Raw genomic sequence first — 25,619 nt, forward strand, 5'->3', positions numbered from 1 at the left:
TATTTATTTGTTGTATTTAATGTATTTATTTATTGCATTTATTTTATTTTTTTATTTATTTTTTTATTTATTGTATTTCTGGTATATATCTATTGCATTTATTTATTTATTGCATTTATTTTATTTTTTTTTTATTTTTTTTTTTATTTCTGGTATGTATTTATTGCATTTATTTATTGTATTTATTTATTGTATGTATTTATTGTATTTATTCATTATATTTTTACATTGTCTTTTTTTATTGTATATTTATTTATTTTATTTATTGTATTTATTTATTTATTTATTGTATTTATTTAATTTATTGTATTTATTTAATTTATTAAATACATATCATAAAAACAATAAATACAAGAAATAAATACTAAATATATTTAATACAATAAATGAATACAGTAAATAAATACCATAAGTTAAATGAATTTAATGAATACAACAAATAAATACAATAAATACAACAAATAAAGACAATAACTATTTGTATTTAATTTATTGTATTTATTTAGTTATTGTCTTTATTTGTTGTATTTCTGGTATATATTTATTGCATTTATTTATTTAATTGCATTTATTTTTTGTTTTTTGAATTTTTTTTTTTTGTATTTCTGGTATATATTTATTGCATTTATTTATTGTATTTATTTATTGTATTTATTCATTATATTTTTACATTGTCTTTTTTTATTGTATATTTATTTATTTTATTTATTGTATTTATTCATTTATTTATTGTATTTATTTAATTTATTGTATTTATTTAGTTATTGTCTTTATTTGTTGTATTTATTGTATTCATTTATTGTATTCATTGTATTTAATGTACTTATTGCATTTATTTAATTTATAGTATTTATTTAGTTATTGTCTTTATTTGTTGTATTTATTGTATTTATTTGTTGTATTCATTAAATTCATTTAACTTATGGTATTTATTTACTGTATTCATTTATTGTATTAAATATATTTAGTATTTATTTCTTGTATTTATTGTTTTTATGATATGTATTGATTCATTTATCATATTTTTTACTATTATTTTTTACTTATTTATTCATCTATTATTTATCATATTAACTGTATTTCTTTTTTGTATTTTTTTATTTATTGTATTTATTGTATTTTTATATTTATTGCATTTGTGGTATTTTTTATAGTTATTGTATATATTTTTTGTATTTTTTATCTGTGACTTTCCTAAAATTTCATTAAAGCAATGACGTCACGACACTTTACGTCAAACACTTAGTGTCCGACCACAAAACAGTACCCCGGCAACATGGTTACAATGTTGTCGACGTACATTCGTAGATTCCAAGGACACGGTCTCGCCACGCACAAGAGCAGGGGTGAAGCATCAAAATCAAGATCAGCGAGGAGATCAATCCACCGGTTTAATAGGTCCGCCGTTCCATCTATAGCTTCACATAGAAGTCTAGCGATAAGCAAACACATCAGGGGTCCAGTTTATCCACAAGTCAAGACACCGAATCAGGACATCGGAGAAGCAATGGAACAGTCTGAAATACCTACAGTTCCTCCCAGATTGCCTCCAATTAATCAAGGAAATAGAAACATGGTAGATATCAATCGGGAGCCATCTCCGTTGATCTTTGAGGAAAGAAATTCTCCAAACTTGAGAGAGCATCATCAATTTTATACTGCTTATGAAGATACCGATGACATGCCACGTGAAGGCTTAGAATCAAGTTGGTCTTATAACAGAGCTGATCTGTGGGTGTACAGTCCAGACGAGTCGTTCGAAGAAGACGACGAAGGATGCTTTTTGAGGGTTAGCCAATCAACACAAACTAGATTCGGTTTACCGCCGCTGAATAGGGACAAACATCAACAGCAATCGAGATCTAAATCCATAGATAAAATCCCGTATCACAGCATCTACCGATCATCTTCCGGGTATTCAACAAAAGCACATTATGGATCTGTTTGTCAGGACACTGAGGAATGGGATGGCGAATTTGATCCGGAAGCTATCAGATACTTCCGGTCTCTGACACCAGTGGAAATCGAATGGATGCCTCCACCTGAAACGGGTGATTTTAGCCCGATCTCTGATACCGGATCTGATCTAGCCAGCGTTTATCTACCATCATTAGTAACAGGTGGAAGACGCCCTAGGCCTTTGACACCATTCCCGGATAGCATAAGAGAAGAACATACTGAAGTGACACATTTCAGACATACTAAAACACCACAGCAGACGTGGAGAACTGAGTGGGACTCTCCAGAGGTTGATACGACGAAAAACATGTCGAGAAGCCTGAAGAAAAGACACAGGAAGATTTCCGATGCTAACAGAGACCTGAAATCCTCAGCTGAACACTTCCAAAGTGCACAAGGGATGCATGCAGAAGACAGAAAAGAGCTATGGAACACAAGCGGATCTTCGAGCACAGAAGACTCCGATAAAGAATTGGAACATTCTTACCAAAAAGATTCTGACCAATACTTTGAAGACTATTATGAAGAATGGGAAGACTCGGACCAAGATTGCGATAATGAATTGCGGGACTCTGGCCAGGATCTGGTAAACTCGGACCAAAACCTGGACTCGGATCATGACTTGGCCATGAGGTACCTGGATTGTGGATCTAAAGTCACAGATCAAGACTTGGGAATTACGGACCGCATCATAGACAGTGCAGACCTAGATTCGAAAGAACCGAATCAAGTCACGAATGTAGACCAATGTCGAAATGATACCGAAAAAAATCTAGGGTCTTTGAAAGATCAATGGGAAGAAGCCGAAGGAGGCATGACAAGTGGAATGAAATCAAAAACCAAGTCATTCTTTGACAGTAAATTTAAAGCCTATTCGACAAGACAAGCTGCTGAAGACGAAGCTCAAGATGCCAAGGACGATCCACAGGACGAAGGTAAAGTCACGGCTTGTTTCATGCTTTCATTTGATATGTTTATGTATCTTAACGAATGTTAAAAGCTGGGAATGTTTTGGAGTTTTACGGCCTATCATTCTGCCTCTAGTAGTTATTACTTTGTTGATTTTTCTTATGGACTTCAGCATTCCGGGTTTGGTAACTGTATTCGAGACTTTTCATAATAACTTAGCTTGATCTTGCTGTTGAATTTATATCATTTTATTGTATTTTTCAGCTGGTGCAAGTGATGGCAATTTAAAAAGAAAACAGAAACTCGAATTGGAACTCAGCGAAGCTGAGCTGGATATAAAAAGGTATGTTGTATTCTACTAAACATTGGGAATGAATATTAAGGTTTTCGTTTCTTGCTCTGGTCGGGTTGTTTTAATTGTGTACGAACCGGGTTTCCATTTTACTCTTAGGGGATAAATATAGCTGGAATCGAGCCTTAATTATCAGCTGGTAAAGCAAAACCACTTTAATTTTTTTAAGGGAGCTTCTCGTTAAATGCTACTGCACTAGTATTTCTCGAGCAATCATCTCCATTCTTTTGCTCAATGCATTCATTTACCATCGAACGCTGTGTTGGATGTGCATTCTGAAAAGTATTACGGACAGCTGAAAGTTTATGTAAAATTGGGGTTGATTCTATTCCTTCGATCATCTTGCAGTGAGTTAACGGAAGCGTGGAAGAACTATGAACACGAACAAAACCGATATTTCAAGACGATGGCGAGAGTCAGAGAAGAGCAGGAAATAGCCAATCACTGGCGACTGGACGCTCTTCAATACCGACTGAGCTATGTTATGTTGAAAGCAGAGCTTGATGAAAAGAAGGAAGAGGCTCGGACTACTGGTTCACCTCCATGACATATTTTGAAAACGTCAGTTATTGAATGGAGTTTCACCTTATTTCTATGAGTTCCAAAACTAAACGAAGACACTGTATATTCGAGTTTTATTTTGGAACTCATAGAAATAAGGTGAAACTTTCAATTGTTCTAGGCTGTCCTTTTTTGCCTACTAATAACAGTCCAGCATAGTTATTTCTGCTTACCCGGGTCCGATTAAAACCGTTAACACGAGTCCAGTCCACTTTGTTTTTAGGTAGAATTAATTGTAATAGAGACTATACAGTCTAAACGTATTGTGTTGATTACTAGTAAAATTACCTACAAATAAAATGGACTGATCGTGTTCCTGCAGAATCTGTGGTTGACTTCACTCATTGATTCAATCTTGTTGAGGGATCTTGGGGGATTTAGACAAGACCAGTCTGCGGATAATCTTTCGAACTGATCGTATTGATCGAATAGACGAGGTACGGAGTCCGGTGCGGGGTTATCGATACGGCAGAAAATAGTAGAAGCGAATCGTGTCCGGACCCGTACGTACCTCGTGTGCTCACGAGTACACCGCAACGGACGCCGTACATAGTCTATTCCCTCCTTAAGACAATTGGATAAATCAGCGTAGCCGTGATATGCTAAAAATAGAACACATGCATGACTTGAGTAGGACAATTGGTAGGACAAACCACTCTTACAACTGTTAAAAGTTGTGCATCATTTGATACGCAAATCACCTCAAGGCCGATGTCTCCTATTCACTTACCGTTCAACACGCCATGTTACATATTCCGCCTTATCAACTTTCTTTTCTGTTTGCAAAGGTGAGGTCATTTCCGTGATGGAAGGGTCCATTCGATTGTTAGGGGTGTACAGTGTTCTGGCTGAAATGCTCGGTCGTGAAAATCTTTGAAGGGGAGAGGAGGGTATATATCGTCACATAGCCTGTCATCGGTCATCACCTGTTTAACGACATCGACCATGCACCCTTCCCCTTTAGTAAGGGTCCTGGTATTCTCGAAACGATCTGAGGGCTAGGATGTCCTAGAATCAATGTTAGAAGATAAGAACTTAGGACATCCTTGCACTAGGATCGTTTTGAGAATACGTAACCTGGGCCTCGTTCTTCCAAAAATCGTAAAATAAGGATTTGTCGAAGCTTGAGTGTGGACTTAAACATTGTGAAATAACAAACTAACGACAAAACTGATCTAAAGCTTTTTGAGAGAAGGTACCCCGAGTCTTCCGCTCATTCAAAAAAAAGCAAATGATTTTAAAAATACTTTAATTTGTGACAGTCTAACTCATATACATATATATCTGAATTATATACATATTACATTATATCATCACACTTTTTATACAGAGAAAATCATCCCTAAGTTGAAAATGAACTCTTCTAAGCATGCATTGCTGTGAATCGTTTACAATTGAAATATGCACGAGTGAAACAGTTCAAATATATTGAAGGGTGTCAGGTAGTTTTTGTATTTGTCACACGTTATTTACACCAGAAAAACATTCCCCTTCAGTTCGAAACTGAACTCCCCATGCATGCAATACAGTGAATTGTTTTTATAAGGAATTTGCACGTACGGAACAGTTCAAAAAAGGCTGAGGGGAGCCAAGTGCTATATTTTTTACATCTTATATTTCTATCACTCCTTTTGAACATCGTGAACCATTTACATTAGAATTTTGCGTTTGTAGACTGGATCAAAACAGGTAGAGGGTTGTCCAGTAGTTCATTTGGGAACTGGCCATCTTCATAATGGTCAAGGTATTACTCTTCATCCTATACCTTGACTACAATAGCCACAAGGTTCGTAATACCTTAACCATTGTGAAGATGGGGACATACACAGAGATCAGAGAACAAAAATCAAGATAAAATGATATTAAAATTAGCTTAGGACGGAATGTTCAGAATTTAATAATAAAAGAAAAAGTATCACAGTTAAATTAAAAAATGCTTAAAAAATACAAACAAAAGGACGGATTAGACATGTTTAAAAGAGTGATTATGGACGTTTTTTTACCACTCTGTTGCAGTTTCTGACAAAATCTTATCAGCTGATTCTGACTGATATTTAAGCACATAAATAGCATCCAATGCTTCCAAAAAATTCCCCAAAAAATGTTAGGGCCATTGCCACTTACTTATAAGCTTGCTAATTTGGCTACAGAACATATTTTTTGAGAATTTGAAGATCAAAAAAATTTGGGCATATAAAAATAAAGAGCTATGTACAATTAATTAAATAATAAAACAATAGAAAATAAATAAGCTATCACAGCATGTTTTTGAGCTCAATATACAATTTGACTCAGAATTCTATTTAGTCCACTTTCAGGAGAACATAACTGCTTGTATACTGGACATAGGCTTAGGCACAACATAGCACATAGACATAGCATAGGACCTAACATAGCACATAGGCATAGCTTAGGACCTAACAAAACACATAGGCATAGCTTTGTCTCAAACCAGGCTTATGTCTATGCCAGGTATCACATTGGACATAGCACATTGGCATAGTTTAGTACCTAACATAGCACATAGGCATAGCTTAGGACTTAACATAACACATGGGCATAGCTTTTGTCTCAAACCAGGCCTATGTCTATGCCAGGTACCACATTGGATATAGATTAACAAAAATTGACAGTAGTGTGTATCAAAAATTAAAAATAATTTTCTTGATGATCTATTTTCTTTAAAAAGATAAAATAAATGCAGGACATAGCTTAACAAATTTTAAAAAAAAATTAACACTTATTTAAAATCAGATTCTTACAAATATTTATAATTTGTGCAATGTCTCCCATCAAATCTTACTATATACTCTTTTAGTAGGACTTCAACCCATTTTGCAAAGATTTTTCTTACAAAAATAAGACCAAAAAAACCCAAAACAACTAATAATATTAGACATAACATAAATGAAAATAAAACCACACCCACATTGGTGAAAAGGGGCGGAGCATAATGCTCCTCCCATTTGCCTCATTTTGTGCCCATAATGAAATTATCTTCTAAAAAAAGTGAATGATACTTTAAACTTATGAATATGCATTAGTATGTATAAATATTTATATATAAATTTATAAACCAAACCAAAAATCATTTTTTTAACTGAAGAATTTTTCCAATTCACTCCAAAACCATCTGTCACTATTCATCGAACTTGTCCTCATCCTAAAAAAAAGGAGTAAAAATCATTAATTTAATATGCTATAGTTTAAAAAAAAGATTGGACTGTCCTATTTTTCATAAAAAACAAATGAAATGATGCATGAAGCTATGCCAACATAGGCTATTTCAAGTCAGGTTTTAATTATTTACTTTGCATTTTTAGCCATAAGACCTATTATATTGGAAAATTTAACCTTTATTTATAAAACAAGCTGTCCTGAGGAGTATTTTGTATGTGAAAAATGTGTCAGAAGTAGAGATGAGCTCTAGTCAAATAGATTACTTCAAATTTTTTTGATTTTTTCAGTTGACCAACCTCCTGTATGTGTTAAGTATTTATATATTAGTAAATATGGATACAATGAAGATATTTAAAGGGTTGGCATATATGGGCATTATCAAGCCATGCACTGTTCAGAGTCATCGTCATATTAAAGCTACCATGTCCAAAACACTATGACATCAACTGATATTTAGTTACATAAAAATATGTTATAAAATAAGTAAATATGGGTTGGTAATGTATTGGTTAGTAATGGAATACCATAAATATGGAAGCTACATATCAAAAAGTTAGATAAATTCAAAAATGTTAAGACACTTAGGGTACATCAAATTCATAAAAAGGGGTTAACATTAAAGCTACCATGATACCATCATAATAAAATACAGCCAATATAAAATTTTGTATGCTAATATTAAAGCTAACATGAAGTTTATAATGAGAAAAGGGTAACATGAATATATTTTAATATTTGAGCATAAAAAAATATAGTTTAATTAAAAAAACAACATGCAAACATAACAATTTTCAACATGCAATTGAAGGCACAGTGTCCATGCACTTGGTCCATGTGCCATGCAAACTCTATCTTAGTGGATGGCCAATGTAGAATCAAAATGTAAAATTTCAAATACCATTAAAGGGAAGTAACTCCAATGAATGAAGACGTTTTCAAGCAATTATAAATTGCACTTTATGAAAACGTGTAATAAAAGTGAATCTTTGCAAATCAACGACCATGTATATTTGAGATACATGTACTTATAAGCTAAACTTTTATCAGAACACAATGTTCAGATGTGACTTGGAAAGAAATAGAACATTTTTCAAAACAAATTTGATTCTAGAGCTATCTTCTTTAAACCAAAAAGATCTAGATAAATTTTCTATTTTCTTACATCAAAAGGAACTGCCAATTTTCAACAAAGATAGTGTAAAATCATGTGACTCTCCGAAGAAAAAGGACACCATATATCAATATAAAATTTCACATTCAAATATGTCGATAAAAAGAGTAATAACAGGTCAATTTTACAGAAGAGAAAATTTGGTCTAAGCTAGTACATTCCACACAAATCAGTATCTTACCAGACGGCAAATCTAAAATAGCTTAAAATCTTCAAATATTTTCATAGTTAGAGAGGGCTTGTTCTTCGGTGGTGGAATAAAGCTTCTGAGCTTGGCGTCTGGCTAATTCTTTCCGTGCCAAAACTCCACGCATGCCCGATTGAATCTTCACCGCGGCTTTATGATGCTCTTCGTTGTAATTTTCAAAAGAGTCTTCCCTGTTTTCTGAATACTCACTTTTTCTTTGCAGCGCTAATTCTTTTCGAGCTCTGAAACCACGGAAACCAGATTGAATTTTTGCTGCGGCTTGATGTTCTTCCTCAGTGTAGAAGTCTTCAGCCTCCTTCTCAAGTACGTCTCGCCGCGTTCTGTAACCACGGAAACCAGCTTGGATTTTAGTTGCAGCTTTTTCCTCTTCCTCAGAATATTTCTTTTCGATTTTGTCCTCAAGTTCGCTCTTGGCTTTTTTCATATCGCTGCGAGCCTTCTTGCCTCTAAATCCTGCCTGAATTTTAGTGGCCGCCTTCTCTTCAGACATGGAACCAATTGGTGTATCTTGCCTCTGTTTGAGGTTTTTTCTAGTTTTGTATCCACGGAAACCAGCTTGAATTGTTGTGGCTGCCTGAAAAATTGATAAATAAAAAATACAATACACTGTAGAGAATGAATGTATGGTTATGGCCAATATAATTTAACGACCTGTGCCTTTTAGATCCCAAATTTTATAATTTTAGATGGTTTGCCTGCTCGTTCTTTTTCAGGCTTTGGGCAGCACTTGTGAGTGTTTCAGTTCATTCAGAACTAAATAGGTTTGATCAGTGGTCTTTATTAAATTTTTCCGATCTGTTAAAAGAATTTGGAAGAGTTCTCACCTTGACTTCTCGTTCATTATTATCTTTCTTTGACTTGGAGTCTTTTTTATTATCAGGCGTCTTGGATGTTTTCTTCAAACCATTTTTAGGTGGGGGAGTTTTATTTGCAGGCTTCTTTTCTTGGGATGGTTGGGTGGATTTGGGAGTGTGCCGGGTAGCTTTCGTGACTGGTTTAGGTTGGTTTTTGATGTTGTTGTTTGTTCGAGTTGATTTCGTTTTAGGTTGCGTTGGCGGTGTGGGTGATCGTGACACGTAACCATTTTGCCGATTCAAAATTCCTTCTTCGGTGAGTTGTCTCCGTGTCTGGTAGCCTCGAAATTGGGATTGGATTTTGATTGCTGCTTCTTCTTCCCAGTTCTTGCCCTGATTTTGGAAATGATTATTGAATGAGGACATGATTTTATCAATCAAGTGAGAAAGTGCAGACGGTAAAGTGAGAGTTGCTTTAAAGATCAGAGCATGAAAAGAAATTGTGGTGGAGTGCAGAGTGCAATTGTGTTGGGAGCACAAGTGAATGCAGAGTGTAAGTGATTGCAGAGATGCAAGGGCTTGCAGAGTGCTAAGTGTAGTGCAAAGAATTCTTGCAGAGAAATTGCAGACACCATAGCAGTAAGAAGAACATATGAGAGTGCAAGATAATAGTTAAATACTTTTGAGGCAATTCTCTAAAATACCAATATTATTAGACAAATACAGCACAAAATGGTGTTACAGTGATTTTCCAAGCTAAGTCAAGTCATGTACAGACCCCAAATTGCACACTTGTGATATTCCGCCAAATTCTTTCAATACAATCAACACATGCAACACTTGGTCTAATCATTAATTTTCCAAGAGCAAAAAAACATTCAGAAAAATGTGGTCAATGATTGTGCAAATTGTGGTCCATTCACATTTGCCCAGATGAGTGAAAATACTAGCAACTTGGGTTTTTTTACTTCATGAGGGCTTGAAGTACCGGTATTCCAATTGTTTTTTATTTCGATGCTTAGACCATTTTGTTACACAGGAAAAATTTTTACCAAATTGCCATGTTATCTGAGACTTGCACTAGCTGGAATAGTTCCTTTTTTAATTTGGGGTTATGTCCCTTTATTCACACCAAACATCAAATGAAACACAGGAATTGTAAATGCTTTATTTCTATTTATTCTTTATCAATTTACAAATACAAACATGTTGTCATTTTCATTTACAAATTCAATGAAAATTCCTAAGAGCTTAAATGAAATTTTTAAGAATTTTTTAAATATAAATGCACAGAGCTGACTAAAACCTAAAGAAGACTAAAGCATGCTTATTATGACAGTCAAAGCTTCCAGAAAAAGCAGTCTAAAGTGAAGAATCTTGTGTCGAAAATGTGAAAATGGAGAAAATCACCACCCTTCCAAAAAAAAATAACCTATGTAGTAACTTAAAGTGTAGGTCTACTGAAGTAGTGCATGGCTTGAGTCCAAGTCTACCAGACTTATGACTTATAGTAGCTATGATCTACCAGTAAAGCGCATTGAAAAAAAAAGCGCCTAAATCTATATAGTGAATGTGTGAATCATGCAAAATGCAAAACATGCAAAAAATCATGCACAAAAATCTAAAGAAATCTAATGCAAAAATTAAAACAAATTAAAATCTTTCTCAAAAACATTGAATACCCCTTGTCAATAAGGGTCTATTAACAGTATGTCATCTCTTGTTCCTTGAAGAAGCTGAAGAGCAAGAATTCCAGGTATGCTTACCTTCCCAAAACACTTACATGATGCACTCTGTGAATATTTTCCCTTTTAAAGTCCACAAAGATAGTGGCTTCAAATATTTTCTGCTCTTTTATTCAATAACATCAAAAAGCCCGAAAACTTACCTGATCTCTGGCAGTGGTATGCTCCTGGTTACTATGGTTACTATTTCTACTCTTGCTGTTGGCCTTCTGCTGTCTCTGGGGAGGAGGATTGTTTCTGGGAGTTCTGCTGTTGTTGTTTTTGGATCTATTCCTGCCATCATCCTCCTACAAAAGACAACATCAAATTTTGGGTTGCCAATATGATGCATTTTGACAAGTGGTCTTTTAAGGACTCATTAGGGAATCCTTTTTTACCAGCTGGTACTTGGCAAAACCTCTTGGCATTGATCATATCAAGAACGCTCAAGTCCTACACCACTAGTGGATGATACACCCCAGGTTGGGAACCAGGGTCCTAAAGGGTGGTATTTGATATCAAGTTTTATTATTTATGACACCAATCAAAACAATGAACACATCTACATCTTCAAAGCAAACACATTTTTACCTCAGTCTCAATTTCCTCGGTTTTCTCATTCAACTCTTCAACATGCTCAGTTTTCTTTCAAAGATAAAACAGAAAAATAAAAGATAGACAGAGAAATAAAACAGAAATTGAATGAATAAAATAAGACACTTCCCTTGAGAATATGTATCACCAAAACAAATTACAAAACAAAAGAACAAAGATGGCTTTAGAAATTTGAAACAGAAGTTAACAGAATTAAATTACAGAAAATGAAAGAATTGAAAAAAAATCTTGAAGAGATAATGAAATTCCCCTTTCTTAACAAAATTAATGGCTGAAATCTCATCACTGTCATTCCAATTTTAGGGGATGATGAAAAAAGACAAAATAGCTATAGTATGGTACCTTCTTTCCTCTGAAGAATACAGATTTTAAACGGCTCATTAGTGGACCAGAATTGGAAGTTCCTGGTTTAAATTTATCTACTATTGGTCCTTTAGCCAGCTCTGACTGCATCTTGGCTCTGACTTCTTGCTCATAGTCTATCAGCTCGACAGACCCCATATCGAGCCAGACAAATCCATCAGAGATGCTGGCCTCAGAGACAATCTCAGAGCAGCTCAACTCAGAGTGTCCAGAACTAGCAGTGGTCTTGGATGCAGAGAAGGTCCCTACACGTGCTCCAGTGATGCCTTTGTCACTGCCAGATTGATGTGAACTACTCCCTTGTTCTGAGGAGCCAAAACTTTTAAGCTCAAAGGAGGTTATTCCAAGTGGATCCATATCTATCCTTGTCTGCCCAATCTTAGACTTAGCAAGAGCATCTTCCAGTTCGGGGCGAGAGTGCTTACTTTTGCTACCATCAGACTTTGAGCTCTTTGAAGACGTGCTGGCCTGGGGTTTTTGGATCTGAGCCTTTACCCTCAAAGAGTCAGGATCACTAGATCCTTTACCAGATTTGTGGCCATGAGCAAGAGGGGTAGATTCTTTTGAGTTCCGCTGTAAATCCAGTTTTTGTGGCTTAATTTTCCTCTCATCCTTATTGGTTGTCATCTTTGAATCTTTGGTAGCAGATTTCTGTGGCGGTAGTGTTTTATACATGGTACAAGCAAGATAATTTTGAGCTCTAATTTGGACAAATTTAGGTGTGGAAGTGTGTATTGTCTTCCTGGGGTGTTTTTGATCAAACTTGGCTGTTGTTGCAATAAATTTCTTTGCTCTTTTTGACACTGCAGGACTCTTCTTCAAAGCTTCAGGACCACAATGTACTCTTCTGGATGGTTTTCTGGTTGATACTCCATTCTGAAGAGCTATGGACTGAGTATGTGATCTATGCTGAACCCGGCCGACAGCAGCTCGAAAGGGAGTTCTGACAATAGGTACAGAACTTGTTGATTGTGTTCGTTTTTTGGTTCTTATTTCCTTCTGGTTTTGGAGTTGAGGGAGACTTTGATTGTTTGGTTTGCTTCCTGATGCTACATTTAACTCTTGGTTTGGTTGGGCTGATTCTTGGTTTGGATGGGCTGATTTGTGATTTGGTTGGGCTGATTCTTGGTTTGGTGGAACTGATCTATGATTTGGTCGGACTTGTTTTGGTGTTGGTTTAGATTGGCTTTGATTATTTTTGGAATTACCAGTTGTATCTGAAAGACCATCAGCTGTGCTGTTTTGCAAAGGATGATCCTCTAAAGATGCAGCATTAGCAACTTCTAGTGGTTGGATTTTGGCATCCAAATTTGGTACTCCTTGAGAATTGATAAGAATTTTCTTGTGGGATTCTTTGGGTGTGTTTGCCTTGGCAAATGAATTGGCTGTTTTGGGCCTGGATTCTTGCTCAGATGAACAATGTTTAACAGATTCAAGATCCTCCCATTCATCAATTTCATCTCTCCACGGAGGTTTAGAACTTGAAGCTTGTGATGGTGTCAAAGACTTTGATGATGCCAAAGATTTTGATGATGCCAAAGCTTTTAATGGTGCCAAAGCTTTTGATGATGCCAAAGCTTTTAATGGTGCCAAAGACTTTCGTTTGCCAGCTGTTGTTATGCGATGTACTTTTGTAGACAGAACTCTTTTCTGGACAATACATCTGGATGCAACTGCATTTTCAGACTGATCAGCATTTATCATCTCTTCTTCTGAATCGGAGTCCTTTGTCTCTCTGCCTCTACAAAGTCCTCTCCTTCTGGGTTTGGTTTTAGATGCTTTCTTTCCAGGTTTGTCATTTGATGATACATCTGGAGAAAAAGTCACTGACTTCTTAGAACTAAGAGAGGTGTTGGCTGATCTCAGACTTGGACGTCTGCTTAGCTCAGGTTCTTCATCATTGGTTGGATTTTGATTGACAGGCTTGTCCTCCTCTTGATCATTGGCTGATTTTTGAGCACCAGTCTTGTCCTTCGCTTTCTCATTGGTTGATTTATGATTGAAAGGCTTGTCCTCCACTTTCTCATTGGTTGAATTTTGATTGACAAGCTTGTCTTTTGCTTTCTCATTGGTTGAATTTTGATTGCCCTTTTCTTGCCCTTTGGTTGCTTTTTGCTTTGCAGGCTTGCCCTTCTCTTGATCCTTGGTTTGTTTTTGTTTGACAGGCTTGTCATACTCTCTCTGATTGGCTGATTTTTGATTGACAGACTTGCCCTTCTCTTGCTCATTGGCTGATATTTGACTAGCACGATAGTCCAGATCATACTCTCGCTCATCTGGGTATTTGTACTCATGGAATGAGTTGTGTGGGTAAGGACCTGAAAGGTCAGGGGTAGGTAGAGATCGTACCTCCTCCTATAAATAAGAACATGGTCTTTGTTGAACGTAACCAAACACAAAGTAACCAAACAAATGAAATAACGTAGATCAAAACTAGAAAGAACTTTTTATGAGGTTTAAATGAAAAACCATGCAGAACACTCAAAGAAAAGACAAAAATACAGAATGATACACTTAAGGAATCAAGAATACCATTTGCTACTTGATAATAGTATTATTTCACTAGACAGAAGATATCCCAGGAACTAAATGGTTTCAAAGGTGGTAGAGTACCTGTTAGTATGCCCTGCCCTAAATAGAACTTCCCAGCCATTGAGGAAGATGGTGATGATGAAGATGTAGCTGAGACGAGATACACAGCTACAGTGACTGAGTTGGCCCCTGCCCCACAGAATCACCCACCCACTGTGGAAGATGGTGATGATGAAGGTGTAGTTGAGACAAGATACTCAGCTAGTGGCTAAGTGAGCTCCTGCCCCACAGAAACCCACAACCATTGAGGAAGATAGTGATGATGAAGCTGAAGATGTCAACTGTCCAATGAAAGACTTATGAATCTGAAATCAAACCTGACTAGACTGTATGGATGGTGGTTTAGTCAATTCTAATCCACTTGGTACCTTGACTGTCCCTTCTCGCTCCTCCTGGTTAGTACAGAAATAAAGAATAGAGAGATGGTAGAAGGAATGAATAAAAAAGTGAAATGAAGAGATGACATAGAGAAACAGACAAAACTACAAAGGAAAGACTTTGCTGATACTGTTCACAGACCAACCAGATAACAGATTTTCACTCTGAACAGCTAGACCTATATTTATGGGTAGTCATCTCATTGACACCCCTCAACTTTCTATTGAACTCTTCCACACATGCATACACTCAATCAATAAGATACTGCACATGGCTGAGTGGGAGGGCTCATTTGTATAATGGGGTGATTTTTTCCAGTCTTGGATCATATTAAGACTTACCTCAATGGTTTCTGCCTCTCGTTGGTCTATGGGTAACTCTGTTCGAGTATCAGCAGTGTCCTCTATTTCCCGAGCTCCACTCGTTGATCGGTTTTTACCTTTAGCTTTGAATACACCACCTTCATCTAAAATAACAATCCATGTACATACAAATTTATTCCAAAATCAAAAGACCTTCAGTGTTACAGTGATGGACAATTTGTCCCTTCATAATTCACCCTAATAATAATTTAAAAGTTTGAATGGACAGAAGCTGATCTTCAAATGTCATGCATTGGTTATCAATCCCTCATCAGGATAGATGGTTTAAGAATTGGGAATTATGAGATGATAACATATAGGACACATCTCTGCCTTTGAAATGGTGAATAGCTAAAAAGATTCGCACAAGTGATTTCTTTTTTGGTAAAGCGCTCTTTAATATTGAAAAATAAAATTGTGAAATAAATGGCCATCAAAACATTACGACAGAAAGATTTTGTGATTGATTATCTGGTACAGAACAAGTGAAGAATGGGCTTCCTTTAATCTGAAGGGCCCAGATACAGCCCTAGAGAGAAACATTCACCAATGTTGGAGAGCAACAAAGAATTTGCTTCCAGACAAGTATGGGAGCCTTAAACTATCTATCAGTAAGTGGGCAACATTTGAAGAGCTTATAGGAAAGGGCTTTCATTGACTCATTCCAGTCAAAACAGCCCTAGAAATTTTATGGGAAGTGTTGTGATAAAGTGAAAGTAAGAAAAAGTCCAAATACACAAGTGAACAACAAAGAATTTGCTTGAGAAAGTGACTTTCTGACAGAGCATTCAAATTATCGTTAAAGAGAACAATCCAGACATGCATCATGCAGACAGGGGTTGTACTAACTCCTTTTTTTCGGACCCTTATCCTGCTGCAGTGAGGTGGCGCCATCTTAATAAAAATACAATACATGCTCAAAACAAATTTTCAATGCCAGAAAACGTGGGAACATATCTATCCCAAATGTCTAAAAATACTTTTATGTGATTAAAAATTGGCAGAATATTCCACATGCTATCATGCTAAATATGCATGGCTCGAGATTTTCAAAATGTTCACATCCAGACCTAGTAACTTACAATAAATGGGCCTGGAAGACAGCAGAATTTAACCAAAAATATTTAACATGCAAATTCTGAATGAAACCTCCAAGCTGTTTTGCTATCACACTTGGCAAGTTTTGGTGATTTCCAGCAATTAGAAGGATCGGCATAAGCAAAATTGGAGGATAAACTGCTGGTAATACACCTGCAAATAACAATGACTTCTTTGCCGATCTATCCCATAATGGCAAGTCCTCAACCCACCTTTATCATAGTCCACTTTTTTGACTTTATCCTGTGAACCTCGTTTATGAGCCACAGGTTTAGCATGAAACACCCCATCATCTTCTTTCCTCGTTTGTTGACGACTTTTATATCTGAAAAAATACCAGAAAAAAATGTAACATTTCAAGATAATCTGTTATGGGAGTAGTATATGTGTTTTCTTATATAGCGCATCCAGTTTGATCCGGTTTTTCAGATGGCAGGTATATGTCTTTTCGGATATGACGCATTTCACTTCTGCGCATGCGCAGCTTTTTCAATGCGTCATATCCGAAAAGACACAACTGTTAAAATGTATTATAACAGACTCCCGAAACTGTTAAAAATGTATTATAACAGACTCCCGAAACTGTTAAAAATGTATTATAACAGACTCCCCAAACTGTTAAAAATGTATTATAACAAACTCCCCTCAAACTGTATTATAAATTACCCAAACCACAGACAAGAATCACTAAAAATAATACAGTATAAAATAACCGCATTAAAAATGTCTTTAATTTTAAAACACGAACAAAAAAATTCTCTCATCCCCAAAGTGGCCAATTTTGTCTCAAACAACAAATTTCCTCAGGAGAAGATGCAGTGAAAAGATCTAATGATTCATAACTATCGCTTGAATAGTTTCCTCCTTGTATTAAATCTTTCGTATTAAAAATATATGGTGTTTATTGAACAAATATGTCTTTAATAAATGTCCATCCTCCTAAAACGTATTTCGGTGCGGGAGACATTCAAAAGTCATTGGGTTCTCTTCCTGGATTCCCATGGGCAAAATATCCCGGAGAAAAACATTTTACAAAGAGGGCATTAACGGACGGACAGACATGGGAACAATAACAGAAAGCTGGTTATTAAAACCCTTAGAATTTTGCTTTTCTATTTAGCTGTGAATCATAATCCATTCCCAAAATATCTAAATTTCATTGGCTCATACTCACTTTGTTGTGTAACCCGACTTCGAACTTTTTTCTGAGGCGTAAGAGGACGTAGGATTGGAGTGATCAGGTGTAGAAAATTTACTACTCTTGGTACTTTTATTGGTGGATCTACTTAGAGGTGGTAAATATCTGCAAGAAAAATTCAAACACTTGTACATGACAGCTGTCAATCTTCTTTCTTTTATATGCAAATTTATAAACATCATTTGCAAAAGAGGAGTGGATCTTCCATAATGGGAGGAGCATATCTGATCTGTTAATAGAACTTTCTCATTGATAGGCATTTAGATTTTAGCCTCTACAAAAGGAAAAAGGTGTGGCACTTTATTGGAAGGAGGGATTCAAAAATGATTGACACTTTCTTTTGGTCTAATCTAGTAGGTAATTCTGATGCTTTTGAGCCCAAGATACACAATCCACCCTTGTTAGAAAAGGGGAGGGACTTTTCATTGAAAGGAGGAGTTTGAAAATGATGGACACTTACTTTGTATCTAATCTGGGAGTGGTCATGATGCTTTTAGCACCATGATCTTTATAATCAACATGCCTTAGCTTATCTTGATGAGCACAGGCTACATATTGACCACCATGATGTATTTGATCTGTATACTTGATCCTTGTGCCATCTAATGAATACAATCTGAAGGAAGAAAAATATAAGTATTTCAAAGCAAGCTTCCTGGTTCTCTAGAGCCTTCTATAATAACCTCAGGGGTCTTAATCAAGACGGATCTTTATCTGCCCAAGTCTTTCCAGTTTTGGGCCAGAATGGTTACTGTATAATTGTCTATATAATGCACACCCCATCTTAATCCAAAGTAAATTGGCAGTTCAAAGTTAAAGGTATCATTACTGAGTTGGAGACACAAAATGGTTATTTTCATTGGTCCACAAAAGTGTTGGTATAAAGCATGGATTACCCTTACTTAGTGACTGAGCCTGCCAGTAAAGCTGAAACACGTTCAGCAATAGCATCATAAATAACATCCATATCTTTCTGCATCCAGCTGGTTAGTAGAATTACTCTGGGAGGATTTACACTGTCTCCATTGGGCCATACTCTGATAAAAGAAAGACAAAATGATCTGATATAACTCAAATCTTTGACCAATTAATTGAAACGAGACACACAAAACTCCCCAAAAAATTAAACAAGGAGGCCTTCAATTTTTCCCAATAAAATCAAAGATGCACCACAAAAAACTCAAGTGATTAAAATTTTGCCCAGTAAAATAAATTCTTTTGCCAAAACAGATCAAAATGTAGCACCATCGACTGTGAGTTCAAGTCAACAAATGATGATGATGATGATGATGATGAAGATACTCACTTGATGATCTTGCCTTCAGATTTGATGTACTTGATTTTACCAGACCGCCTGAGTTTAGAATGAGTAACAGGTTCCACCTGAAATGATATCAAAAAAGTTTCATCTCAAATGATCCTTGACCTTTGAAATCCTTATTAAATATATAAAACAACCCCTTTAACCAGTTCAGTTACATCCAAATGTCCCTAGATCCTTCAAAATTCAATATAATGGAAGCATCCACTTTAAAAAAGTTCACTATATAAGCTTATACATCAGTAATTAATGGTTTAATGGACTGTTATAATGGAAATGTTATATTAATAATGGTCTTTATACTACTATTTGCTAGCCCAATCAATAACTTAGCTTACTCTCTGATATTTTCAATATGAAAAGCATTGTGAAGAGGTTTACTAGAAGAGGTTTTATGTGTATCAGGGACACTGATAGCATCAATTCGCACCATTCTTATTTTCATTGAGATATTCTTGCAATACCACTAAAATTAATTGGTTTTTTTATGATTCATTATCCAAAGAAAATGTCAAAAAATCAATATTTACAAGAAAGACCTCCTTTAAGGAATTCCAATAACTAATTAAAAGATCCACAGAGTGAAATGACTGATAAGATAACAATGTACTTCTGTTTTCACAGATAACAAGGTCAAATATCTATTTCCAAGTCATCTTCACAGTGTCAAGCTATTACACACTTCGTACTTATACCTTGACTACAATAGTCACTATTCTTGTATCACATAATGCAGCGATTTGATTGGATTGTACACTAGTGAATACAGCCAATCAGAGACCTTGACAGTAAGACTATGGCTCATTGTTTACAGACACCTTCTGTCGAGCGCTCTGATTGGCTATATACTGGCTTACAATCCAATCAAATTGCTGTATTCTGTAGCTATTGCAGTCAAGGTATAAGACAAAGTTCATAATAGCTTGACATTGTGAAGATGGTTCTATCAGCTTGTGAAGCAAATATTTATACCATTTTAACCATCAGTAATTGAGATGTATCACTATAACAAGTACAAAGCAATATCTGAATGATGTAAAGTAAAATCTAGCCAATTAAAATTATAGGATTATACATCCTAGTGCCCTCTACCTCAGTCTTTATTGACAAGGCATGCAGTGAGCAATGAGAAAAAACATCAAGGACAGTGATGGTATCAAGAATAACACAAATTAAATTGTATTTAGGGTTCTCAGGGCTTTCATCTACTTCGTCTTTTTTTGTATGTGAAGTTTTTAGAATGAATTAACAACTATATTTTACAAGGATAACAAATTAGGTCCACAGGGATCCTTTCCGTCAGCTGGTTCTCGACAAAAACCACTTGGCATTGATCTTTCCCGGATTAAACCGTTCCCATTTACAGCTGGGTCGAATGGCCATTTTTTTATTCTGCACATCCAAGCAAATGAATTCAAATTTTAACACCCAAACCAACTGTGTTACAACCCTTCCTTTTCTAATTGAAATAATCTTTAAAAATCAGCCTTAAGAAATATTCATGAATCATCTCCTAATATATATATATACAGCACAAATCCAGTTGGTCTACATCGCTAAGCAACCTGTAAACAATCACTAGGAACAATAGATCTTATTACTAGGATGAAACTAAGATATTCATACATTATTTACTGAAAACCGAGACAAAAATTCATCTTAAAGGGATTGTAAAGGGGTTTTATATATTTTTTATGTGTGCCAGGGATACTGATAGCATCAATTTCCATCATTCCAATTTTCAATCAGATGTCTGTAGTTCTTGCAATTCCTGTAAAACTCTGTATTTTATGCAATGACTATTGTAGGCAGTAATAGTAGCTTTTGCGATAGTGATGGTATTAATTTTAGTGGAATTGCAAGAGCCACAGACGTCTGACTGGAAATGTTATAGTGCTAATTGATGATATCAGTGTCCTTGATACACATTCAAATTTCATAAAACCTCTTTAAGATGAATTCATTTCTTGGTTCTCAGTTTAAATAACCCTTTACAATCCCTTTAAGATGAATTCATTTCTTGGTTCTCAGTTTAAATAACCCTTTACAATCCCTTTAAGATGAATTCGTTTCTTGGTTCTCAGTTTAAATAACCCTTTACAATCCCTTTAAGATGAATTCATTTCTTGGTTCTCAGTTTAAATAACCCCTTTACAATCCCTTTAAGATGAATTCGTTTCTTGGTTCTCAGTTTAAATAACCCCTTTACAATCCCTTTAAGTTATATCATTCAGTACAATACATTTTTTTAAGGTCAGCCTTTTCTACATCATTATGAAAATCAAGAGTACTCTTTCGACCTACATGAGCAGCAGCATGATGTCTTATACCTACTTGTAGAAAATTATTTATGTAAGACAAACTTGTCCTTTAAAACAATAGAAATTATTCATGCAAGACGAACATGTCCATTAAAACAACATAAATCTATATATAGAGAGATATACTTGTTAGTACAAAGCCATTAATTGACTTAAAATAAACTTCTTGTGTTCTCATGGACCAGTAGGTAATTGAACAATGCCTACAAATATCTATATAAATTAAAGGGACATGGCCCTTTAATCCTTTCACTGGCAGTCTCATTTTGTCTCTTTAACATCTGAAACTACGACAAATTTCTACCGTGTTTCTCTTTAGCAGACAAACCTTGTAAACCTTATCCATATTTAGTGCTTTGAATTATTTTTGTTATGAACTTTGAAGTGATCACATGCTTTGAATGGTTTTGGATATACATTGTCTGGAATACCAGGACAAACAACATGCAATGTGGTGTGCAATGAGGGAAACTGTGTCAGCTGAAATACCTTTCTTTAGATTAACAGCCAAAAAGGGATCTATAACACGCACAGCTTGTAGAACCAAAGAGTATATCCAGTATGTGTATTACCAGTATATATAATAGATTTGCCTAAGGGCCAAAAAGGGATTGTAAACAAACACATAATATGTGCTAAGGTGGGTGAGCTGTCTGGTGTTGTATTATCGATACAGTAGAAAATAGAAGAGGCGAATTGTGTCCACACTGTGTCAGAACCCAGTACCTCATGTGTTCACTTCTGCTATTTTCTACTGTATCTATAATCCAGCACAGTATACGTCTCTTCGTGGCTTAATTCTGGTATAACAAGGTATGAAACTGTTTAAGAAGAGCAATCAAGGGATTAATCTATAAAAGACTGCCATAAAAACAACGTGATGTTCATTCTGCATGCAAGTGATGAAAATTTCATGAAAAATTCAAACCTTGAGTCTATCGTTTCCTGATAAAATTAGAAACAAACAAAAAAAAGATTTAATTTATACAATGAAAGTTTGATGAGTTTTATCAAAGGCTTGTGATTATATTTAAATATCATGAATTTTTTAAAAGGTTTGCATGTTGAGCAACAATTGATGGAAGTGGCACCAGGCAGGGTATGCTTACTCTTCTAGTCTTCTAGACACCTTATACCACTTTTCATTATGATATACTTATTCACTTATGATTGATATACTTCCTCATGTGGTAGTTTTGTGCCAGGCAGGGTATGCTTACTCTTCTTTCTCAAGTGAAAAGTTCATTAGCTGTTAGTACACTTCCAATTTTTGGGAAATTTATACTAAATCTCATTTGATAATATTGGTATATAAAAGTATATACTTTGGTCATAAATGGGTGCCCTGTACACATTTTACAAAAGATATCCATTAAGTGAACAAATATAAAACTAAATAAAAAAAAAATTAAATTAAAATTTGTGAAAATTGTTCACTGCAAACAGTGGTACATTTATATATGAATTTATAACTAAAATTAAAATAAAAAATGAGCAAATTGTTTTGTCTAAATCAGAACTTGTTTTGTCTAAATCAGAACTAGTTTTGTCTAACTTGTTTTGTCTAAATCATGAATTGGTTTGTCTAAATTATGAGTTATGAGTTGTTTTGTCTAGATCAGGACTTGTTTTGTCTAAATCATGAGTTGTTTTGTCTAAATCAAGACTTGTTTTGTCTAAATCTTGAATTGTTTTGTCTAAATCAAGACTTGTTTTGTCTCAATCTTGAATTGTTTTGTCTAAATCATGAATTGTTTTGTCTAAATCTTGAATTGTTTTGTCTAAATCATGAATTGTTTTGTCTAGATCGTGAATTGTTTTGTCTAGATCGTGAATTGTTTTGTCTAAATCATGAATTGTTTTGTCTAAATCTTGAATTGTTTTGTCTAAATCATGAATTGTTTTGTCTAAATTAAGACTCGTTTTGTCTGGATCGTAAAGAAAATGAAACACATAGTGATGTTGTTTAACATTTTAAATTCTTAAAATTAAAAATAAAATATATTTGTGACAAAATTCATTGTATCCGCTAACAAACTAAAAATATCATAAAATTCCACACACACAAAATAAAAAAAATCTCTGCATTTTGTGAAAAGACCTTTACAATAATATTCAAGCCAAATAATGATTGAAATTACCATATTGTCATTATTTAAGATTTCCTGATAAGAAAGAAATTTAATTATAGCATGAGGAAATTAATAAGGGACACGGGTGGCCATTCTCTATTTAATCAACATGCTGATCTGATGCTGTATCCAACCAACCAACCAAATATTTGCCAGTTACAGTTGTCATTCAGAATCAGAAAAAGTTCATATCGAGCTCACTGTGGTAGGGAAGAAAATCCCCCTCTCAAGACAGTACTAAGATACAATTTTTTATTTTTAATACTTCTAAAATGACAGAAAAAATTGAATTCTGAGCTCAAAAGCTTATTATTTATTCAATTCATACTTACATAATAATCCGTATTTCTTTTGTTATTTCGTTTTCGTGGGTTGGGATCGATCTCTGTATATCTGAAAGTAGAGAAATACATTCATTAATTCCCCAAGTCTAATTGATAGAGTTTAATTTCCTCCAACCATATCACTTTTTAACATGACAAATCTACATAGTGTTTGTCTTCAATTAAATTAAAACTTAATGAGTAAAATGCAAATCTAGATGTTTTAGTTCATTTGTTTCCCTGTGCATTTTTACAGATGTTTCACCTCCAAATCTATACTCTGAAAAGATAGTAGTACATGTAGTACTTTACAAAATTGTATCCAACAATATATTCTTCTACAATCAAATAAGTTTGAGATTAGTTAGTTACATAATATCAGTGTCAAACAATCTTTATATATTTGGAGGAATAATAATATAAGGACCAGAAAATCTAGAAAACTGTGGTCAGATCTAGAATGAGTGAAGTAGCCCATGGAAAAAATGAAACTTAATATTCAGAATGATAAGGTTTTTATCAGATTGAATTAAATCAGTCTAATTCTCCCTCAGGAGATTCGCAGGTCTTTATGGCCAAACCCCATTAATTATAGAAAACGGCCTGGTCTAAGTGGAATAACATTAAATATTTAATACAATCCGTTATAAGAGGTCATTAAGCCAAGATTCATCATTATACGATGAAGTCAGATTTCATGAAAGCTGATGGAACTTAATTAAGCTACCCTGATTACTTTTCAGAATGAGAATCTGGCTTTGAGTTAGTATTTAAAGTGCGACTAGAAGTTTCAACACAATCTTCATTCATTTGATTTTCTCATTCATTCATTCATTCATTCATTCATTCATTCATCCAATTATTACACCTTTAATTAAATTCATTCATTCATTCATTCAATCAATTATTACACCTTTAATTAAATTTATTGGTTTTTAATGCATTCAATTCATTCCTTCATCAATAATCAATGATTGATTTTGCCAGGTCAGGTGGAACGAGAGTACATTGTTTTGTTGTTGTCAAAAACAGAGTCTGCCTAACAATTAATTGACGTAAGGGAGTAGGCCTATTCTTTTGGGACACATTAAGATTAAAAATAGATTAGGCCTACAATTTAACTACGGAATATTTTGAAGATACATGCCAACGAATAGTAATTTTGTGTCCAAAAGGAACTTCAAATGTGCTTAAATCACACAATTCATAGTCGATATATAGACTCATGACGTGCTGTTATTGGTTGAAATCAACATCAGCAGTACGCGACCTTGGTATAAATCTGTTTAGATTACGATGGAGAGCAGAAAAAATAACGAAACTAACTAATTGTAACAGATTACTGATATCTTTACCTGTCTAAATCTATGTCCACTATATCTGTGAAGGGAGCATCTTTAGGTAGAATTTGATTGTCTCTGCTTGTTAGGAACATCTGGAATTCTTTTAAGGACAGCGCTGTCCTCCAAAATAATGATATTTAAGATTACAATTAAGTTGTGTATGGACAACTTATTTGTCCAATACTATACTGAATTTTTACAGCTTTCTCAGCCATTAATGTACCTGAATATCCCAAAGAATAACCTTTTTACAAATTTCCAGCGATTGGCTTTAATAAATATTAATAAATAACAACTACCAATTCCAGAACTTAGCTTTCAAAATTATCCAAAATTTTGCTTTAACAATTATCCAAACCTTAGCTTTCAAATTATCCAAAACTTAGCTTTAACAATTATCCAAACCTTAGCTTTCAAATTATCCAAAACTTAGCTTTAACAATTATCCAAAACTTAGCTTTGAAATTATCCAAAAATTAGCTTTCAAATTATCCAAAAAATTAGCTTTCAAATTATCCAACAATTAGCTTTCAAATAATCCGACAATTAGCTTTCATATTATCCAACAATTAGCTTTCAAATTATCCTACAATTAGCTTTCAAATTATCCAACAATTAGCTTTCAAATTATCCTACAATTAGCTTTCAAATTATCCAAACCTTAGCTTTCAAATTATCCAAAACTTAGCTTTAACAATTATCCAAAACTTAGCTT

General features: G+C 34.6%; 2 protein-coding genes across 2 annotated transcripts; one reads left to right on the forward strand and one right to left on the reverse strand.

Annotated features, from left to right (window-relative positions):
• Positions 1–1,276: 1,276 nt before the first annotated feature.
• LOTGIDRAFT_239603 (hypothetical protein) lies at positions 1,277–4,063 on the forward strand (the record flags this gene model as incomplete). The annotated part of the gene is made up of 3 exons (XM_009060308.1): positions 1,277–2,894; positions 3,133–3,211; positions 3,569–4,063. 3 exons carry the CDS (start codon positions 1,277–1,279, stop codon positions 3,765–3,767), a joined length of 1,896 nt encoding a protein of 631 aa, XP_009058556.1. The 3' UTR covers positions 3,768–4,063.
• A 4,461-nt stretch (positions 4,064–8,524) lies between these two features.
• On the reverse strand, positions 8,525–8,845 carry LOTGIDRAFT_99607 (hypothetical protein; the record flags this gene model as incomplete). The annotated part of the gene is made up of 1 exon (XM_009060309.1): positions 8,525–8,845. A coding segment is annotated over one exon (321 nt), but the record flags the coding sequence as incomplete, so codon positions are not given.
• Between the last annotated feature and the right edge of the window lie 16,774 nt (positions 8,846–25,619).

The sequence above is a fragment of the Lottia gigantea genome (genome assembly GCF_000327385.1).
Source record: "Lottia gigantea unplaced genomic scaffold LOTGIsca_411, whole genome shotgun sequence".
Classification (NCBI taxonomy): Eukaryota; Metazoa; Mollusca; class Gastropoda; family Lottiidae; genus Lottia; species Lottia gigantea.